The 20,455-nt window shown below is 47.4% G+C and overlaps 1 protein-coding gene across 2 annotated transcripts; it reads right to left on the reverse strand.

Annotated features, from left to right (window-relative positions):
- Nucleotides 1–758: 758 nt before the first annotated feature.
- Nucleotides 759–20,445, reverse strand: GPS1 (G protein pathway suppressor 1). 2 transcript variants are annotated; one of them, XM_054048452.1, is made up of 14 exons: nt 20,350–20,445; nt 16,542–16,634; nt 9,917–10,098; nt 8,412–8,576; nt 8,051–8,186; nt 7,828–7,905; nt 7,176–7,236; nt 6,637–6,722; nt 6,070–6,164; nt 4,890–4,995; nt 3,595–3,675; nt 3,326–3,463; nt 2,885–3,019; nt 759–2,041 (listed from the first exon to the last, which is right to left on the reverse strand). In XM_054048452.1, the coding sequence occupies exons 1-14, from the start codon at nt 20,380–20,382 to the stop codon at nt 1,967–1,969; spliced, it is 1,464 nt and encodes a 487-aa protein (XP_053904427.1). In that variant the 5' UTR covers nt 20,383–20,445; the 3' UTR covers nt 759–1,966. The 2 variants fall into 2 exon arrangements, with proteins under 2 accessions (XP_053904427.1, XP_053904428.1); XM_054048453.1 differs by lacking the exon at nt 20,350–20,445 and adding an exon at nt 12,855–12,903 and having other exon boundaries at nt 16,542–16,608.
- Between the last annotated feature and the right edge of the window lie 10 nt (nt 20,446–20,455).

Here is a 20,455-nt window from a genome sequence, read left to right on the forward strand (position 1 = left end):
AGGGATAAACTTTGTAGATCACTACAGTAGCATAAAGTGTGTAGAAGTGGCCCTTAGAGAGTATCTAATGTGTAAGGGGGTGCCTCCGCTGTCAAAACAGCTCAACACTCTTACCCAGAGGCTTGGGAGGGGAAGGACCACAGAATATTGGACCTTGGGAGGGGGAAGAGAAGGGGCCATAGCACGCTGCACTCCAACTATTCTTGGCTGCCCCTGACCATTGAAGCTGTTCTAATTTACACTGGGGGCTGGGAGGCCTTTGCACAGCCTTAAAATAGACTCAGGCCTGGTCTATACTAGTCCGGTATTTCTGAGAATCAGGGTAAAATAGCCAAGCTTCCTGGAACCAGATCTTATTCAGGTGAGTTCAGCCCTTCCAAAGATGGGCCTGGATTAATGCAAAGTTACTGAAATTCCAAAATATGGACAACACCTAACTAAAGACTTCACAGTAAGTATTGCTTCAACTTTCTCCACATAAGCCACAAAATGCTTCAGCAACAGAAATCTGCAAATGGAGGAAGCTGCTGCAGTTTAGCAACTACACAAATGCATCTTACACATGGCTGCCAGAAAAGCAAGACAGTAAAACTCCATCGAGCGGCGTTCTTCATACCTCCTCATACAAGTGATATTACCTTATTTCGAAACACCTCCAACCATATTAAAATGCTCAAAACAGCAGCTTGTCAAATCACCTAGTATAAAAGAAAAGAATCAAGACAAAGCTAAAAGCAACTAACACAAAACTCCAAACATTACAATGAGCTTTTTAATTACCCTCTTTAATGCACTAGAGATAACGACTTATTTTAAAACAAAAATAGCATTAACAATAACATTGGTTTGTAGTAAATTGCTGGACCAGTCAGGACTGGATCAAAATTCTTAACTTTGTCCTATGGGACTGGATTAATGTAAAGATGCTGTAACTCCAGAACATTCAACACTTAACTACGCTCATTAACACAACACTATACGGGTCTGGGCTGCACCTTAAACCCATTTATAAAAGGAAAGTTGGGACAGATGCACCTGCCGAGCAGACACCTGGGCTGGCTTATTTCGGTTTCTGCCCCAGACCTGATGTGTTGTATTTTTATGGCATTGACGTCTGTCACCAGGAGCACTGGTGCACAGGTTAAGAAGCCACTGTACGCTGATGAAGTAAAACGGACAAGCCACAGTATTTGCACAAGATGGAGCCTTACTGCAGTGGCGAACCACCCCCAGAATCCAAAGCCAAGTGATATGCATGTTGGAACAAATCAGGAAACAGGCCTTTGAAAAAGGGACAGGCCAGATTGAAAGAGGTTGGATCCAGGGTAAGTGCAACAACCTGAAATAAATGCCTTTGAGTCCGCAGAAGTGGGGCCATATTTCCCAGGGTGGGTGAGAAGTTCTAGAATGTGCTTCCTGAGAGGAGCTCCCCTCTGGCTGAATTCTGGGCCCATACCATTGAGAGCATTTCAGTCTGAGGTCTTTGAAGTAAAGGAAAAGTACTGCATTGCTCAGAGACAAGGCAACACTTTCAGGTCAGTGAAACAGTCCTCCTTTTGATACACCCCCATCCATCGAACTTACAATCTTCCTTTGCAGTTCTGATCCTGGAAAGCTCTAACAGCAGCTGAAGAGACCCAAGATCAGCATCTCTCTGAAATACACCACCAGTTCTTTCTGGGGTGGAGGATACAGAGGAGAGGGCACAGAACATGCAACCAGCACTGAAATGATGGACAATTCCAGGGACGCTGCATTTAGTGACAGCTTCTGTTCTAAAGGAATTAAGTTATGTGAATCTGAACATTAGCCCCCACCATCAGCCCTGACCCTCCCAGCCCCAATGAGAGAGAGAGAGAGAGAGAGAGAGAGATAGTTTGTGAAGCTCAGTAGTCTGTGGTTAGGACATAGGACAAACAGCTGGGGCAGGGAAGTGTGGGAGTTCTTTGATTGTACATGAAGATTTTCACATGTTGGTGCTCATTCGGGACTGGCTGTTGGCTGGAGTGAGCTCGCCTTGGCTACCTTCTCGTGGAGGAGACTGCAATAAGAAAACCAAAATACAGTCCTGGTTAGTGATGCACCAGGGCTCTAAACACAGAGCTGCCCCTGCACCAGGGCTCTAAACACAGAACACTCCCGAAGAGGGCATGCTCAGCACACGTAAACAATACAGCAGGATAGTGGCATTCTCAGCTCAGTCTTCCCTCTTTCCCAGCAGGAACTGAGTGGAGAGAGTGGGCCCTACGCACCAACAAAGCTTGTTTATTTAGTTGCAAATAAATATTAAGTTTCAATCATTTTTCTGTTAATAAGTCATTCACTATTTCTGCAAAAGAATGTTATTCACAAAATATTTGCACAACAGTTTACAGACTATGGGGTGTTTGCAAACTATTCACTTCAGCTATTCAAGGTGTGTGATGGGTCACCTAGCTTGAATCAAAATACCCATTCAGAACTTGAATGCCATTTGGCACTTAGATACCACAGGGATGAGCATACTACAACAGCATCAATAGAATCCAGTGAATACTTTATAGAGCAGTCAGCCTGCTCTCTCCAGGGCTCTGTCCTGCGGAACGATCTCTTGGGCAGGATTGCTCCAGTCAACATATGTATTTCAATTTTCCTCATGAAAATAAAAGTTATGAATAATTAATTCCTTTGTTGTAATTTAACCAGCCACTCACCTACTGACTGGAGTAAATAGTAACCAGGATCTGTCCTGCTAGCTGCAAGCTCCATTCTCAGAATCCATCCTCTTGTGGGTATAGCAAACCTCTTTTCCCTAGAGTCCCCCCAGCTTTTACCCCTCTGCACCACATCATTCAAATGGTTGCCCTTTATCTCAGATTCCATGATAAAGGGGCCCTTTGCTCACCTTGACGTGTATCTGGTTGCGCAGGACTGCTGCCCGCAGGATCATGGCTTTGGCACGTCGCTGGAACTCTTTGCCCATTAATAAGGACTTCTCAAAGGTGGTGCTGCGCTGATCTACATCCCGAGCATAAAGGATCTGTAACCAAGAAGAACTCAACATGTAAACTGGAAAGGGGCTCGATTACTAGCTCCTTCAACACAACAGACCAGGAGGAATCTACAGGACTCAAACCCTTGACGTATCAGCTAGGGAAACACACCCTCAATACAGGCAAATGCACCTTCAAACAGTATTCCAGGAGCAAAGAGAGGGAGAGTGAAACTGAGTTCTTCAGGAGCTCATCATTAAAAAGCAACACTCCTGCTGTATTAACTAAAACAGTGGTACAGCAACAACCTAGCACTTGCCATCAGAAACAGACTGAGGTGTGAGGACACTCACTTTGCTATGAGAGTCTATTCTAGCATTGATCAATCCTTCCAGGATCAGCTGGGTCAGCTCATCCTCCAGCGCTGCCACCGTGGTGTTAAATGCTGTGGCCATCTTGCGCATGTCTGCTGATACGTAGGGGCTGAAATACTACGATTAAGAAAATACAGTCAGTTTCCAGGTTCATCCACCACCCCCCCCAATCCTTTGAAACTTTATGGTGGGAGAGAAGTCCTACCTCTAATTCTTACCCGTTCCTCAAGTTTGCATGGAACAGTTACCTGGATAAGGGCACGATTTCGGATCTGCGTGTAGAGTGTCCTCACATGAGGCGCCAGGTACATATCCAGCAGCAGGTTATCCTATGCAAAAGAAAGAGCAAAATATTAGAAGCTAGAGCAGGAAGCAGGCTGGATAAAAATAATGATTAATTTTAAATATCAATTTTTAAAATTTTAACTAAAAAAAAAAAAACAAAAAACAAAACAAAACCAAAAAAAACTTACTAGGAGTCACCAAATGAAATAGGCAGGAGGTTTAAAACAAATAAAAGGAAGTATTTCTTCACACAACGCACAGTCAACCTGTGGAACTCCTTGCCAGAGGATGTTGTGAAGGCCAAGACCATAACGGGGTTCAAAAAAGAACTAGATAAATTCATGGAGGATAGGTCCATCCATGGCTATTAGTCAGGATGGGCAGGAATGGTGTCCCTAGCCTCTGTTTGCCAGAAGCTGGGAATGAGTGACAGCGGATGGATCACTTGATGATTACATGTTCTGTTCATTCCCTCTGGGGCACCTGGCACTGTTGGAAGACAGGATACTGGGCTAGATGGACCTTTGGTCTGACCCAGTAGGGCCATTCTTATGTTCTTAAGAGTTACAGATCTTAAAAACATTTTTTCCTTTCTATAAAAAGACCACAAATTCACACATGAAATTAATGAGCAAGTAGTCCATGTTATTTTTGGAGCCAGCACCACCTTCCGATATACTGAAACTTCCGTAAGGCAAGAAAGCTGAAATGCTTTGACCAGGCTAGACTTCATCAGGGTTTTCTGTCTAAAAATCAATAAGATTTGTGCTCTCACATCCCTCGGATGCTGTTGAAAATCCCACCCTTAGCTACTGAGATGTTCTCACACTGCAGTTGTTGATGAGGCCATAGACTTGGTTTTCAGCATAATTGTGCATTTTAAGTGTGAAGCTTCTTGGCAGAAAAAAAATCAATGCAAAGTCTGAAATTTTAGTAACAGTCCAGCAACTAATTAAAGGAACAAGGACAAAACATCCACTATAACAATTTAAGTCTACAGAAAGGGAAGTAAAGAACTAGCAACATGTAAATAAAAATCAATTTAAAAAAAATTAAATCATGATTCTTGTTGACTCCCACGCAGAACCAAGCAACAGAGCAAAAGAGTCCAACATGAAACTACAACTTCAGCCAATGTGAACATTCGCTGCTTTTCTTACGACAAAGGAGAACCCTCAGGCCCCATGTCACTCTCTCCCACACTCATCACATGGAACCCTGAGGTCCCACATCCCCATGTCGTCTCCCCCAGACTCACTTTCATCTCATCCAGCATCTTCAGGCATGAAGCATATTTGGATTCGTAAAACTTGAAGATGATGTCACGCACCTGAGGCTCCAGCTCCAAAAACAGTTTGAAGGAGCTGTAGAGACACAGCAGTAGTCAGGCCCTGGGACCAGTCATTGACTCCACCCCACAAACACTACCAGCCCAATACCTGGCTATGAACACTCTCCTCACTGCCCTATGATGCTGCAAGTGTTAACACTCTAGCAGCCTGGACAGCCCATTTTCTCTGGGATTGGGGGCAGGGGTGGATTCAGCATAGCAAAGGTGCCAGGGTTAGCGAAAGGCAAGAACCTCCTGCCGAAGCCTGTACTGGACGTCCCCTTCCATAAAATATAGGAAAGTATGTGGAGCAGGACAGGGCAGGACCAAGATGGCATCAGTACTGTCAGGGGTGAGCAGCACCTGTCTGCACTATGCTAACCAGCGCTCAGCTTCCCTTTTGGGAACACTACCTTTACTCACAGTGTGCTGAGAAGCAGGGTACGGCTCAGCATAACAGATTTTAATCCACAGAGGACACGGATCCTCTCCAGGGAGCCCAGTACCTCCAAAGTCCCTCCCACAAATCTCTGCATGTTGTTGATCTCTCCCTGCAAGCCACCTGCCTGTCATGCCAGGGAAGCTGGCTGGTTAGCAGAGAGAGGACAACTCCTTTACCCCCTCAATTTAGGATTGATGCACCCTTATCAGTTAGGGGGTTATTATACTGGATATTTGTATGGCTATCATGAATATCGACAGGTATAATTAATGACAAATTTTGGAAAGGATATTAACATCCCACTTCAAGATTTAAGCCAATCTTTAACTAGAGACCAGGATGAGACCTAATGTGGAGGTAGATTATCCCACAACTACTACTGAACAGTTCTTACACCATCCTTTGACGCATCTGGTGCTGGCCACTGTCAGAAAAAGAGACTGAGCTAGATGGACCTTTGTCCGATCCATTCTGACAATTCCTATGCTGCTATTATGAAAGTCTCACTGGTGCCTTTTCATAGAGAAATCCCAGCTAACATTTAAGGTTTAGATACCTAACTAAGTGGAGTTCTGGAACTCATGCCTCACCTCCAACCAGAGACCATTCTTGAGCAACGCTCCAGTACTCATCCCACAAACTCCTCCCCAGGCAGGCATCACCTACCTGCTAGAGATGACATTGCGTTGCAGTTCCTGACGGTCAAAGGTGGCCAATGCACAGAGGCCACCATACACAGCCACGTTACTAGGAGATAACAGCTAGAAACAGACAGAGATCGAGACCAGAACTGAAGTATCATTGAATGCTGTAACATGGAGCAAGGCAGAGCTAAGCCCCCAGACCCTCCCCTCCCACAGCAGGAATACAGGCTGACCCTTGACAAATACAATGGGACCAAGTGAAAACATGGACACTCCCCAAAACCAGGCTTCACTCAGACCCCAAAAGCTGGAATAATGCCCAGCAGCCAGCCTTTCAATTCCGTTATCTGACCGCCCCTAAATTCAGTTCCCTGGCTCCACCACAGACTTCCTGTGTGATCTTGAACAGATTCCTCTGTAACTCAGTTCCCCCATCTGTAAAATGGGAATAATCCTGTTTGCCAAATACATTACAGATTGTGGGCTCAGATACTACCATGATGGGGGCCCATAAGTACCTTACACAGACAGATACTGAACATAGCTTCCCCTCTGACCCCTGCACACAGCCCTCTCTTGGTCCTCTTACCTCAGGGAAGTCACAGTGGTCAAATGAGGCCAACAAGAAGCACTTTGCTGCCTGCTTGTATTTCCGAGCTGCTAGTTCAGCTAAGCCTAGGAATCAGACTTAGTTAGTTCTTTGTCCACTACCATACATGTACTAGTTAGGACATAAATAAGAAATATGGAAGAGTGGAGAGGGCACCAGGATCCCGAGGAGTTGCTAGAGCCCCCACAATTTCAGAGAAGCAGACATTGTGTCAATTAAGTGACATCCTAGAGACTGAAATGAACTGCACTAGGGAGCCCTGCCTTGGGAACTTTGGGGAGGGGCAGGAAGCAGTCAGGGATGGGAACTCCAGGATGGTTCCCTGCTCAAAACTTCTTATATCCAGTCAACTGTGTTTGCGTCCTGCCAAGAGAACGTGAAGTACAGAGACCAGTGAGAACATTCTGAGCACTCCTTGGCTGGGTGAGAGGCACTCTCCACTTCAGTAAAGCCCCAGGAATGGCAAACGGGTGAGAAGACAGCCTGGTGACATCCGGGAAGCAGAGGAGCTCACTCACCTGCTGCACACTTTAGTTTGGTGAGAATCGCCTGTGTCTGGCTGTCCCTCTCTCCTCTTTGCTGGAGGGTGAAAGGAGCAGGAGTGAGTGACAAGAACAGATCCCTTCCCACCACTTTCCTTTAATCGTACTGGGGGAAGCCAATTGGCTCTGGGAGCTCCCTTTGATCTCAGCAGCTGGATCCCCAGATAGCCCTAGGGATATTAAAACCCAGGAACCCATTTGGGAAGGTAGGCAGCATTCTCAATGGGAAGGTAGTTTCACCCCACCCCCTTAGGGAAGGCCACAAGGACACCATTCACACAGTGCCTAGCCTCGTATGGCTAATGGCAAACACAGAGGTGGTCAGAGGACATGGTCCTACTCCATTCAATGAGAGGTAAAGTGCTCCAGGCACAAGTCACTGTGGAGATAAAAGGGGCGGTGGAGTCCAGAGAGGACAGTATACCAAGCAGCAGGATGGACTGACAGTCTGATTAGCTGGAGAACACTGGCCTGTGTGAGTTTGGGCAATGAGGGAAGGAAAGATGCATGGAGCAAGTCCAATAGAGAGTGAGGGAAGGGAGCGGGGAGGTCTGGCCAACCCTGACTGAAGAGGTACAGCACAGACAGAGGAAACATCTGAGATCTGTAAAGGAAAGAAACCTCTTACCTCTGCAATTTCTGGGGTGGACTCCGCCTTGCTTACGTAGCTCAGAACGTGGGACCAATTCTGAAGGTAAACGCTAACCTGCAAGGAGACAGACATACAACAATGCAAATAGTGCTACCTGCTGGCTGACCAAGGTCATTTCAGAGATAGAAAGGTGTAACTCATCTATGTGGGAGGGACTCCTCTGCAGATTGTATGATTCCCTCGCTGCATGGCTCCCTACCTTGATGACATTGAGGCACATGTTAATGACGTGCTTCGCGCTGGTACAGTAATCACGGGCTCGTGAGTAACACTTGAGGGCATTGCTGAGGTCTCCACAGTCAAGGTAGTGATCACCCAGGTCATCGTGGCCTCTCCTGGAGAGAAGGATGAGAAGAGCAGTGAGCTGCACACACAGGCAGAAAATCTCAGAAAAGTGCAGGGTTCCTATTGACTGTGGGAAGGAGAGGCACAAAGCTTGTTCGTGCCACTCCAATTGACATTGCACCCAGCCCCATCTAATGCAACCCAGGCGCTGAGCTGTATTCTCCAGGGGGAGCAGAATGCTCTTTCCCACTCCAATCAAACATTTCCCGCCTCACCTGATGCTCTCCTTGATTGAATTTCCTTTGTAGTTTTTCAGATCTGTATCCAGCTTTTCCAGTTTGAGAAGGGCTTTCTTCCGCGTGGCCTCAACCCACGCTGTATCAAGAGGAGGGGGCTCAATCCCACCATCAGGGACAGCATCAGGGGTGTTCTGCAGCTCTCTGAAAGTCAAGCCAATAAGAGTCTGAATTGGGCTGTTAAGCTATAACCTCTCCAAGGCAGGTTATTATGTGTCACAGTTCCCCTGGCATACAGCACCATGCTTTACAAGAGCAACCATCTAAACAATAAGGAGGCAAGAGGAAAAGGAAAGCCCATAATCAGTAGTGAAAATCTGCATTCTAATTGGATTTTAAAAGTTGCCTTGTTTTTTGTCACAGCCAGTTAAAAACCCTTTTCCTCAAAAAAGTGTTCCTTTTATAGGTATGTTCTGAACAAGCAGGTTCCTGACTAATTGAAAAATAGAGTGAGCCTATTCCATAAATCTGATTCTAGCGAGTCAGTAACGGTGCTGTGAGCCACTAACTCACTTCACGAGCATCCAGAGTCACCAACCCTACTTCAAGCACCTCCATACAAGACACAATGTATGCACACTTCCCTACACTTTGCTCTCTTCCTAATTGGTTTCAACCAGCTGGACAGCAACATGCAAATGACTTCAGGACCAGGCTAAAATGAAGTGCCCATCTCTCAGCCACAAATGGAAAAACAGCTCCAGAGAATGGCCTAATTCACCTATCTCAGGTCAGTGCTTCCTGCTTGAATTGAACTCCCCTCTCCCAATATTTTTGTCAGATAAATTGTGTCTCTACCTCAGTTAAACCAGTTTAAAATCCATTCTGTTCCACTGACATTTACTCCCAAACTCACAAGAAACCAATAAGCATCAATACATTGCCATGCAAGGCAGTAAGATTCTACACACAATAGAAGGGTCCCATCCAATGCAGATTAATCAAGAAATCATCATGTGCATCATAACTGCTTTGTAAAGATCAAGATAGGAACGGTGGATAAATAAGGAAAGTATCAAGGCTAATCACTAACAACCAAAGCCTCATCAGCAAGGCTGCAATTTGTGAAAGGCTAAGTCAGAGAAGTGAACATTTAAACAGGGTTTTTGACGTAGAGAATGCAGAACACCCAATAGAAGCTGAATTTCCAAACCTCCCCAAGGCACAGACCTCTCTCTATGTACATAAGGCATTTGAGAACAGCTACAAGGTCTAGCCTGTCCTCAACATCCATATTTAACCTTTACTAATGTGAAAGGTCAAAGAGAGAACAGACCCTTCTGTGTATTTCTCTCTAAGAAAGCACTGAGCCCAAGATGTAGGCAAGGTCAGTTCACTGCAGTCTGATGTCAGATTCCCATCTAATCTCCACAAGGAGCATTTTGCTGTTACACACAATCTCCTCTTTCACAGAGGTTTTCCTGTGCTACATTTGCCCTGATATGGTCAAAGCAGCACTCCAGATTCCCATCACCTCCTGGTACCTGGTGGCCTCTGACAGTTTTCGGTGGATTTCCTCATACACATCAACATTGAAAGTTCTTTGGACGAATGACAGCGCCATCTTGAGGGCCTCCACCCGCAGCTGCGGACAGTGGTCAGCGATGAACTGCAACCGCTCAATCCGCATCAGGCCGCTGTAACTAGATGCATACTGCTCCAAATCCTGCAAACAAAACCCAGTCCCAGAGAGAGCATTACTAACACACATACCTGAGTGGCCCACAAGCCCCCCTCTCTGTCCTGCAGAGTCTGTTCCTGCAGCCCAACCCCACTGGAAAACATTAAACCACTCAGCAAAACATAAAAAATATTTGTTTTCCATTTCTGCCTCCCTCAGGGATTTAGAGATACAACGGGGGCGGGGGAGGGAGAAGCAGGCAGAAGGTCATATCTTTTATTGGACCAACTTCTGTTGGTGAGACTGACAATCTTTCGTGCTTGAACAGAGCTCTTCTGCAGGTCCTGCAAGGGGCAGGAAGGTCCCAGAGACTGGGCTCCATTCTGAGCCTGAACATCTACACTGCAATTAAACAGCTCCGTACCCCAAGCCCTGCAAGGCCAAGTCAACTGACATGGGCCAGCCACGGGTGTTTAATAGCAGTGTAGACATACCCTATAAGACCCTGTTTTCAATTACTAATAACTTTGTCAATTTTAACCATTCAAATTTCCAAGACACATGTCTGCCTCAGGCTGAATTATTATTATTTTAAGTTTCAGCCATTTCTGAGAATAAAGGTAGGGAAAAGTACATTGTTTTGCCCATGTTAAAGAATTATTGGGGCTCTTCAATTGAGAATCTCCAACACCCCCATGCTTTGGAGGAGGGAATTTATATATGGCAGGAAGATGGCTTTTATATACTTGTGAAAATCTGCCCAAATTTGGCTAAGATTTGAGCCCTTTTTTGGGGGGTGGGGGGAAGTCGCAGTTTGCACATGCTCAGAAAACTTGCCAGAACTTCACAGCTATTGTCCCCAAAGAATCTGTCTACACTGAGTATGCTCTAGCCCAAGACTGAGCAGGACCCCCGGTCCATGATGCCATCTGATATACTGGGGTCCCACTGAGCCCGCCTGTTCCACCAACCTGGGCTTCCTCACCCTGTCTTTGCTGGGCCAGGCCTTCAAGTCTTCTCTAGCACACACACAGGTAAGGCCACACCCAGCTGCAGACAGACTGAAATCAGCTCTGTGTGGGAGGATTCAGCTCAGTGATTTACCCAGCACTCACGTATACACCTCCTTTGGGGTGCAAACCCAAAATAATATTGTCTTGCACTGTATAGAGAGATTTGTACAGTGCAAGCTCATAAAAATCACCACCTCTCTCAATGTGGAGGGAGATATGCACAGCTCCCCTGCCCCTCCCAGATATGAATTGTACAAACTGGTTTATAGAAAACAACGACAAGTTTATTAACTACAAAATACGGATTTTAAGTGATTATAAGGGATAGCAAACAGATCAAAGCAGATTACTGAGCAAATAAAACACACAAACTAGACTTAATTCATACATTAAAGAAAGCGACTACAAACAGTAATTTCTCACCCTAAATGTTGTTTCATGCAGATTGTAGCGTTTCTTGAAGATAAGCTGCACTGCTTGCAGCTTAAATCTCCAGGTATACCCTTCCCAGTCCGACCTCTCTCAGCCTAGGTCCCAGTCCTACTCCCCAGATCAGTCTTAGGTATTTCCAGCAGTCATCCTGGGCGGGGATTCAGTGAAGGACCAGGGACATTGATTGAATCATTTCCCAGCCTTAAACAGGATTTACATATGGTGGGAAACTTTTGTTTCCCAGTGTGATCCCCATGTCCCTTCAGTGGAAAAGTACCAGCTGAAGATGATGTCCTGTCCCAGGTGACATGATCACATGACATTGAAGTGTCAAAGCAACCATGAGACAAGGTTTATTTGTAATGTCCACAGGAAAGAACTCCAGGAATATGGGAGACCAGCATCTTCAAAGTCCCATCGCATTGTCTTTCCTAATGGCCCATTCAGCCTGATTGCCTGTCTGGTGAGCATTTCCCAGATGCAAACACTTTTGCAATTGATACAGAGCTTATATTCCTAACTTCATATACAGCAATGATACATGCATACAAATAGGGTAATCATATTCAGTAAATCATAACCTTTCCAACGATCTCACAAGACCTATCTTGCATAAAACATCTCTTAGTTATGCCATTCATATTATAACAATATTTTTATGAAGAATATGGGGTCCAGCATCACACTTTCCCTGAAACAGTTGCAGCTCTGGGATACTGCAGGGCAGGTAGGGTTCAAGTCTGGGTTCAGGCACTAGAAGAGAAAAGCAAAGAAATTCTCTCTCCTTACACTTTCAGTGCTCCCTCTGCTGACACCCAGGCAGTTGAAAGCTGCCTGAAACAAAAAATGAGGAAGGGACAAGAGCCGGGAGGGGAGGGGAGGGAAGGAGGCCTGGGAGCCCAGGAGGGAAATGAGCAGATGGCTAGGGATGGCAGCACTAAGGAACTGGGAATCAACAGAGAGAGATTTGACAAGGAACCTGTATGTAGAGAAGAACTGGGACTGAGAGGAGAAGCCTGAGGACTAAAGGCTGGCATTGCCTAGGACCAGTGAAGAGAATGGGACTTGGGGAAGAAACAAGACTAGGACAGGGCTGAAAGGGTCAAGCCAGCAGCAGAACAAGCAGAAAGGTCTTTGACTCCTGGAGCACACTCCCCTCCAGAGCCTGGAATTGAACCCATCATTCTGTTGCTGTCTGCAATTATCTGTGAAACCCATTGCCAAAGTGTGTCTCATTGCCTTCTAGTGCTGATACATATAGAGTAGGACAACCTACTGCTGCTATCTGTTACTCCGTTAGCTCAAGTGGCAGACATTTGTGCAGTGGCTCTCTAAAGGTTCAAATCATCTGATTACCTGTGTGGGTGTCAATGTTACCACATAGAGGGTTTGCTTTTTCTCAGATCTAGGAAATTACACAAACAAAAATTGCATTAAAAGAACACTATTAAGGTTGCCAAGTCAAGCACTCAAACATCCGTAAATGCCAAAATTAAGGTTTCCCTTGTGTTTATGCGTTATGATACAGTCTTAATTACACGATCTATTTCCCCCCCCCCCCAACAGGACCCCTGCCTAATACATGCACAGGATGAATCTGCTCTAGATTGTGTAAGATGACTCCATCTTCACTTGCTGCATAAGTTGGAGTGGTACTTGTGGTTGCCAGGAGAGCTAAAAGCCCTCCGTCAACTGAGTGGGAAGGGGCCAGTGGACCCAGGCCACATTGGGAGACCTGTACCTAGAGCAATTTTGGGAAAACAGCAGGCCTAAGCCTGCCCATAGCTAATGGAAGGAGCGTAGTGAATGCATCAGGGGACTGCAGGAAGACAAGGATGGTCTCATGGTTAAGGCAGCTGAATGCTGCCCTGGAGAATTGCATTCTATCAGTGCCTCTTCACCAGAGATCCTATGTGATGCCAGGCAAGTCACTTAAAGTAGGGTTACCATATTTTGAGTGTCCAAAAGGAGGACACTCCACAGGGCCCCGGCCCCGCCCCCAGCCCCACCCCCACCCCAACTCCGCCCCCTCCCCTGCTTCCCGCAAACATTTGATTCGCGGGAAGCCTGAAGCAGGTAAGGGGGGGGTGGGGGAGGAGGCGCGGCCCAGTCTGGCCCCCCTGGCGTCTCCAGCCTGGGTCGGCTCAGGCCCTGGGGTGCCGGCCCCGGGCCAGCCCCCGGCCGAGCACCCCCGGCCCACCCAGCACTGCCAGTCCCCGGCCCCGGCCGCCAGCCCGGCCCCGCCGGCCCCGCATGTCCCGATTTTCCCGGACATGTCCGGCTTTTTGGGATTTCCCCCCGGACGGGGATTTGGAGCCCAAAAAGCCGGACATGTCCAGGAAAATCCGGACGTATGGTAACCCTACTTAAAGCAAACTTTTCACAGCTGCTAGTAATTGTTTTATAGCTGCCAGTCTTGGTCTGATTTTGCAGAAGAGCTGAGCACTCACATCTGCAACTAAAACCAATGGGTGATGTGCTTTGAACATATGAAGCACTATATAATGCGACACACTGAAAAATCAGGTCCTAGATCTCTCAAATTGGGCACTCAAAGTTAGTGGATATGTTTGACCTTAATCTCTGTCTCTGTTCCCTATCTATAAAATGAGAATACTACCCCCTCATCTCACAGAGGTGTTGAAAAAAAACATTTGTGAAGCATTCACGTATTAGAGTGATAATACCAAATTCATGAGGAAATTAATAATTCTGTCTTTGGAGCAGAGTTTGAACAGTGTGCAGAAAATAAGGGTTGGGGCCACACACTGAAGAACGAGGAAGAAACAAAATATTGAATAGCTGCTCATTAAGTGAGCACTATCCATTTTGTGCCTTGAATGAGGCTGGGAGCCTGTGGGAAAAAATGGATGTGATCATGTAATTAAAGACTCTCATAATGCACACTCACAGGGGCAACCTTAATTTTGGCATTTCCGGATGTCTGGGTGCTTGACTTCACAACCTTAATAGTGTTCTTTTAATGCCATTTTGGTTTGGAATGCTTGATGCCATTTTAATGGCATTTTCTAACTTTGGAATGCTTGACTTTGCAACTTTCATTTTTTTAATATTATATTTTGACTGTTTATTTGTATCCTCTGCAGGGGCTGGGCCTTATCCACCATCCTTGCAAAGTTAATAAAATAAACTGAAGTTGGTCAATATTTCAGAAAAAAAAAGAGGAGTGGCTGTTGAAGGCTGTACCGGAAATGGTACAGGATCAGAATGTTCTGCCTTCTGACATGCGGAGAATGCAGCCCTTCCAAACTCTTTAGCTTTGACAATTCCAGCTAGTCTCAGCTGGGAAGCTTGAGATTCAAGAATAAAAACCCCATTATAATTATACCCTTTAAGAAACATGGCTATCAACTGCTCAGAGTAATGCGTAAGCCTGGGAAGAAAGGCAGATTCACCTACTGGTACCAGAGGGATGCACTAAGCCAGCATTTCTCAAATGAAGCCACTGTGGCTACCAGGGGTTTTCCTGCGGCCACAACAGTCTCCTGGGCAGAGATGGGGAAGAGGGCAAAGCAGCCCCTCCTCCCTGCAGTGCTCAGGGGCAGGATTCACCCCTCCCCCTCTTCAGCTACACACACCTCCCTTCAGCCACAGGGTTCTGGGGGTGGGCTTATCCCTCCTCCCCCAGCTGTGGGGCTCTTGCTTCAGCCCCCCTCCAGCTTCAGGGCTTTGGCCTCCCACACCCTGAATCCAGCTGTGGGGCTCCAGCTCTTGGCTTCAGTCCAGAGCGGTCGGGCTTCAGCAGGGCCAGTCTTACAGGGCACAGTGGTCAAGAGGCAAGGAGTGGGGTGAGAGGCTATGGAAGGGTGCTTGGGGCAATGGGAGATGGGAAGAGGCAGCAGGGGCCAGAGGCAACCGGTGGAAGGCCATGGGAGGCAGCAGCAGCCAAAGGCACCAAAATACAACTATACATTCTTTTTATTATTGAGTCTGAAAAAAACTACATTAATAAATTACAATGATTTGGACCTGTATATGTGCATATTAGTTTGTTTTTCCTAAAGTTAACCAAATCTTTCAGGAAAGTTTGTCTAGGGTTACCATTCGTCCGGATTTACCCGAACATGTCCTCCTTTTGTGTGCTAAAAATAGCGTCCGGGGGGAATTTGTAAAGCACTCACAATGTCCGGGATTTCCCCCTCCCCTGGCAGAGCAGAGCGAGCGGCTGGGAGGGCTGCAGGAAAGTCCCGGGCTGGACTCCGGAGCAGCTTCCTCCTCCCCCCCCCCCCCCCCCTGCATTCTGAGCCGGCCGGCAGCTCCTCCTCCTGCAGCCCGCTCCGGCAGCCCTGTGCAGGGCCAGGGACCGGGTTTTGTGTTGTGCTGGGATCGGAGCAGTCAGGGGACAGGGAGCAGAGGGGTTTAGATGGGTTGGGAGTTCTGGGGGGGGCTGTCAGGGGGTGGGGAGTGGTTGGATGGGGCGTGGGAGTCCCAGGGGTCTGTCTGGGGGTGGGGATAAGGGTTGGGGCAGTCAGGGGACAAGAGGCAAGGAGGCTTAGATAGGGAGTGGAGTCCCGGGGGGCAGTTAGGGGCAGGGGTCCCAGGAGGGGGCAGTCAGGGGACAAGGAACGGGGGGAGGGTTGGGGGTTCTGGGGGGGCGGGAAGTGGGAGGGGCAGGGGCGGGGCTAGGGCGGGGCTCCTCCCGTCCTCTTTTTTGCTTGTTGAAATATGGTAACCCTAGGTTTGTCAGAATGGCCACTAGCAAGAGTTGGTAACTATACTCCGAGGCCACCAAAAAATTTGTTGTGAGAACACCTGCACTAAGCCATCTCAGAACAGAAGTTACATCAAGGCTATATGCAGTGCACCACCAATAGGACGACTTCCAGCCCTCCCCCAGGAGATGCAAGAAAGATTAGCATAGGAAAAGAGGCTCATTGTTACTCTATCACCTCCCACACAGGAGTTGCTGTCAGACTGCTGCTGAAATATTTACAGGAGGGAAATGAGAGTGGAGTACTCTATAGAGCCTTCAAGGGGAGAGGCCAAGCACAAACATCTCTCTGCCCCTCAATTAGTACATACCAGAGTTGGATTTTCCACCACATAGTTGATATCAGGTGCATTCTGCTGATCCTCTTGTGGGTCTACGTCAATCTGCATAGGCTCCACTGCGCCCTGCAACAGCAAATATGGGGTCAAATATGGTTCATTCACATCCCCACAGGAAACAGCTTGCTCAGACAGTCTCCACTTAAACACACATGTAATGGAGAAATGAAGACACTGCTCTTGAAAAATCTTCTCTTTAGGATCCTACCTCCCACACAACCCCATTCCTCAGAACTAAAGGCTCCTCCAGAGTGAGAACGGCTCACTACCATTCACAAACAACACTTTCCCTCCTTCAGTAGCTTTTCAAGCAAGAAAATGCAGGAGCATGAGAATATCTTCTAAACATGTAGCAGCAGCAGCACAGAGATGCATGGCATATTCCAAAAAACATCTTTTCTGAGCAGGGTCAGGCAGGTCAGCTGAGGGACAGCACTACAAGTGGGGCTTGGAAATACCCAATGTGCACCCATACACCACACCAGCAATTCTCTGAAACTAACACCTTTCTCTCTGGGATCTTATTTAAAAACAAAAACAAAACAAAAAAAAACCCACAATTCTCTAGCTGTTCTGGTTGTGAAAAAAAATAATAAAAAAAAAACCATGAACAAAGTAAGCTGCAGACAGGGTCTGCAGAAAACCTAGAACAGTAGCTGTGGGAGGTGTGAACTGCCCCATTCATCTCTATGAAGAATTAATAGATGCTTCAGGTAAAGGCTTGTCTATGCAGGGAAATTTACTGCTATATAGTTATAATGCCCTGTGTGCAAATTTATTCTGGAACAAGAGTGCCTTTTTCCAGCATAGCATGTCACTTGGAAAGCAACATAAACTATACTGGGAAAAGGCATGCTTATCCTGGAATAAGTGTGCCCAGCTGAGGTGTTATACTGGTGTAACTATACAGTGGTATAATTATACCACTATAGTTCTACTTGTAAATTTCCCTGTGCAGACAAGCCCTTGGACTGGAAAGAGTCAAAGATGTGGAGAATGTATTGCAAGCAATGACCCTTTTTGATGCCATAAGTCGATAATGCTTCAGAGATAACCACCATATTCCCCCACTCCAGGGTCATATTCAAGCTTCACCCAGGAGACCCAAGCACAAGGAGGCCAGCAAAAGCAAACAGCCCTGAGAATAGTATTTACATAAAGACAGCCACACTGGGTCAGACCAAAAGTCCATCTAACCCAGTGTCCTGTCTTCCAACACTGGCCAATGCCAGGTGCCCCAGAGACAATGAATAGAACAGGGAATCATCAAGTGATCCATCCCGTCACCAATTCCCAGCTTCTGGCAAAAAACACCATCTTTTCTTCCCAATAATCTGACCTGACTAGAAATGTATCCTATATTTTCATAGGCTCTGCTCTTCCCTGGGAATCAAGGGTAGAAAGTGAAATTTCTTTGAGAGGGGTCATGGAAGTTCCAGAATTCCTAGTTCTAAAACTGACAACCCATTGGCTCTCCTCCCACCCCCCATTTGCTCTGACATATTGCATAACTCCAAAGTACCAATGCTGACATGACTTGAGTGACAAGAAGATTTAAGTGAACTCTGTCAAGGCCCAAAGTAAAAGCAAGCCAAGATAAGTATACAGAGGAGTGGTTTTCAGTTGCCATAGTTTGTTATTCTCTCTCTGGGGAGAGAGAGATACTGCCAGTGATTATGTACACCAGTGCTCAGGACAACAATAATGTACAAATCCAGCTGGGAAAAGCCCAGATACAGAACAGGAACAGTCCTCTTCCATCACTATATGGGGCAATACCCTGCATCACCCCCACCCATGAGATTCCTCTCCCCAACCCCGCACCCTCCACCCCCAAGACAGGGGGAAATGCCTTCACCACAGTAACTTTGAATTAGGATTCTGAAGAGAATGTACACAATCGGTTGTTGTTCTCAAATTGGTTATTCATTTTTCAGGTAGTCATAGTTTTCGTACAAACATTCACTGTCACAGAGTAGTTAAAACTCAATTCACTCTCACTCACTCCCCAAGTTTTTCTGAACCCACATGAGTGCCCTCTTTTTTAAGGTACCTCATAAAGCAGTGTACAAGCTGACAAGCTGGCACTCAAGCTGAAGTCTCCTGCTGTACTCGGAAGGAAGAGGTCTGACCTACTGCTGTGGGGAGTGCAGTATAGATCTGTCACTGATGAAGAAGCTGAGCTGGGAGCTGAGCTATCCCTCATCCTGTCCTGACTCTCTGCACCCCCTCTCCCTGACACAGAACTTGCCGGCTGCTAAAGGGAAGAAAGACAGTTAACTTGTGGAGGGATTCATGGGGCAGTCAGTCCCCAGACATTCCTATGCTTAGCATTCCTACTCCCTTTGGGGTTTGAACAGTGGCTTATAGGTTCTTACATTCTTACCTCTTCACTGCAAGCCTTCACCTCCTTTCTACCTGCTGATTTACTGGGCAACACTCCCTCACCTCAAGAACTTACATGTAACTGGCACACAATGAATATTGCTTTAGAAATAAATATATTTGAAAGCAGCCCAGCAAAGCTGCTATAATTATTGGGAATATTGTCCCTTCCTTCAACATACTTGTTTGCATGCTGTTCATGTAATGAGTGGTATAAGCAAGCTAGATTAATCTCCCTGAATTTTCTGCAAACCAGTTGTTTCAAAAGACCTGGTCCAGCTCTGTTGGCAGGAATGTACAACTCCTACAGAAAGATCAGCAGTCAGGAGAGGTTTAACATCATAGTCCAATAAAATAAAAACGATAGCTAAAGCATAGTTCTCAGAAAGTAGAATAAAGTAACTAGCAGCTATTGTAATGTACATGGTACATTGCAGACTGGAGCTAGCAATAACTATTGTAGTATATAAGAGAGAAAGCCACATGTGGCTTTTACCATTAAAGTGCAGCCCCCCCCCCACACACACATTCTCCCCCAACCAGACAGACTGGCAGAAGGGGAGCTAAGGACCTCTGCCTTGCAGCAGAGTGGTAGAGTAGGGGCTTCTGCCCAGTGGGGAGGGGAGTCTCAGGGTTTCTGCCCCAGATGGCACACCTGCTGGGGCAAGGGGCTTTAACAGGAGTTGGGCTGAAGCTGCTGGGGCAGGCAGCTCCCACAGGGATTAAGCCCCAGCTCTCAAACGTCTGATGATTGTCACATGTGGTTTGGAGAATCAGTAAGTTTGGCCACCCCAGTATATGAAGTCACTAGAACAGGACCAGAATATTCTGCACCTAATTTCGTTTAGGGACCTTAGAAGTCGGCAGCTGTACGTGCTAAAGGCCTGAATCGCTACAGGAAACGTGATAACGCAGCTCCCAACGGGCCGAGGCTACGCCACTGAGGCAGGGCTACGGAAGAGCCTCTACGATCCAGTGCGCAGCGAAACGGGCTCAGCCCCGGCACCCGGCACGCAACGGACCGGGCCAAACGGCTCCGGGCTATGGCGGAGCCGCCCCAGGCCGGGCCAGGGAGAAGCGGCGCTCGAGAGCAGCGGGGCGCCCCGTTAGAACCAAGCGCCGGGAAACACTGCGGCCAAGGCGGCACAACGCGCCAGGCCGAGGCCTTCGGACGCCCCGGGAGCGAACGGGCCCCGGCCCCGGGTCACCGCCGCCGCAACGCCCGGAACAGAGACCCGCGGGGAAGGGGCCGCGCGGCCGCCCCGCCGCGCTCCCAGGCCGGGGGCTCGGAGCGGATCCCGACGGGGCAGGAAACCCGGAGCCGGGGCCACAAGCCAGCGAGCGCGCGGCAACGCGGCACCCGCCGGCCCGGCCCGGCCCTCGGGAGACTTTTTACCTGTAAATTAAAGACCTGGACGGGCAGCGGCATCCTCCCCCCAGAGCCTTCACTTCCGGATCACCTCCTGCTCCGTGCCTTCCGGTTAACTTTCACTTCCGGGTCA

Source organism: Malaclemys terrapin, chromosome 13 (genome assembly GCF_027887155.1).
Source record: "Malaclemys terrapin pileata isolate rMalTer1 chromosome 13, rMalTer1.hap1, whole genome shotgun sequence".
Classification (NCBI taxonomy): Eukaryota; Metazoa; Chordata; order Testudines; family Emydidae; genus Malaclemys; species Malaclemys terrapin.

Coding starts and splice junctions, on each gene's coding strand:
- GPS1 (XM_054048452.1), bottom strand. CDS start 20,382: ATGCCGCTGCCCGTCCAGGTCTTTAATTTACAG. Junction 10,099..16,541: donor TGGTGGAAAATCCAACTCTG/GTATGTACTAAT, acceptor TTTTGTTTGCAG/GATTTGGAGCAGTATGCATC. Junction 6,165..6,636: donor ACCACTGTGACTTCCCTGAG/GTAAGAGGACCA, acceptor GTCTGTTTCTAG/CTGTTATCTCCTAGTAACGT.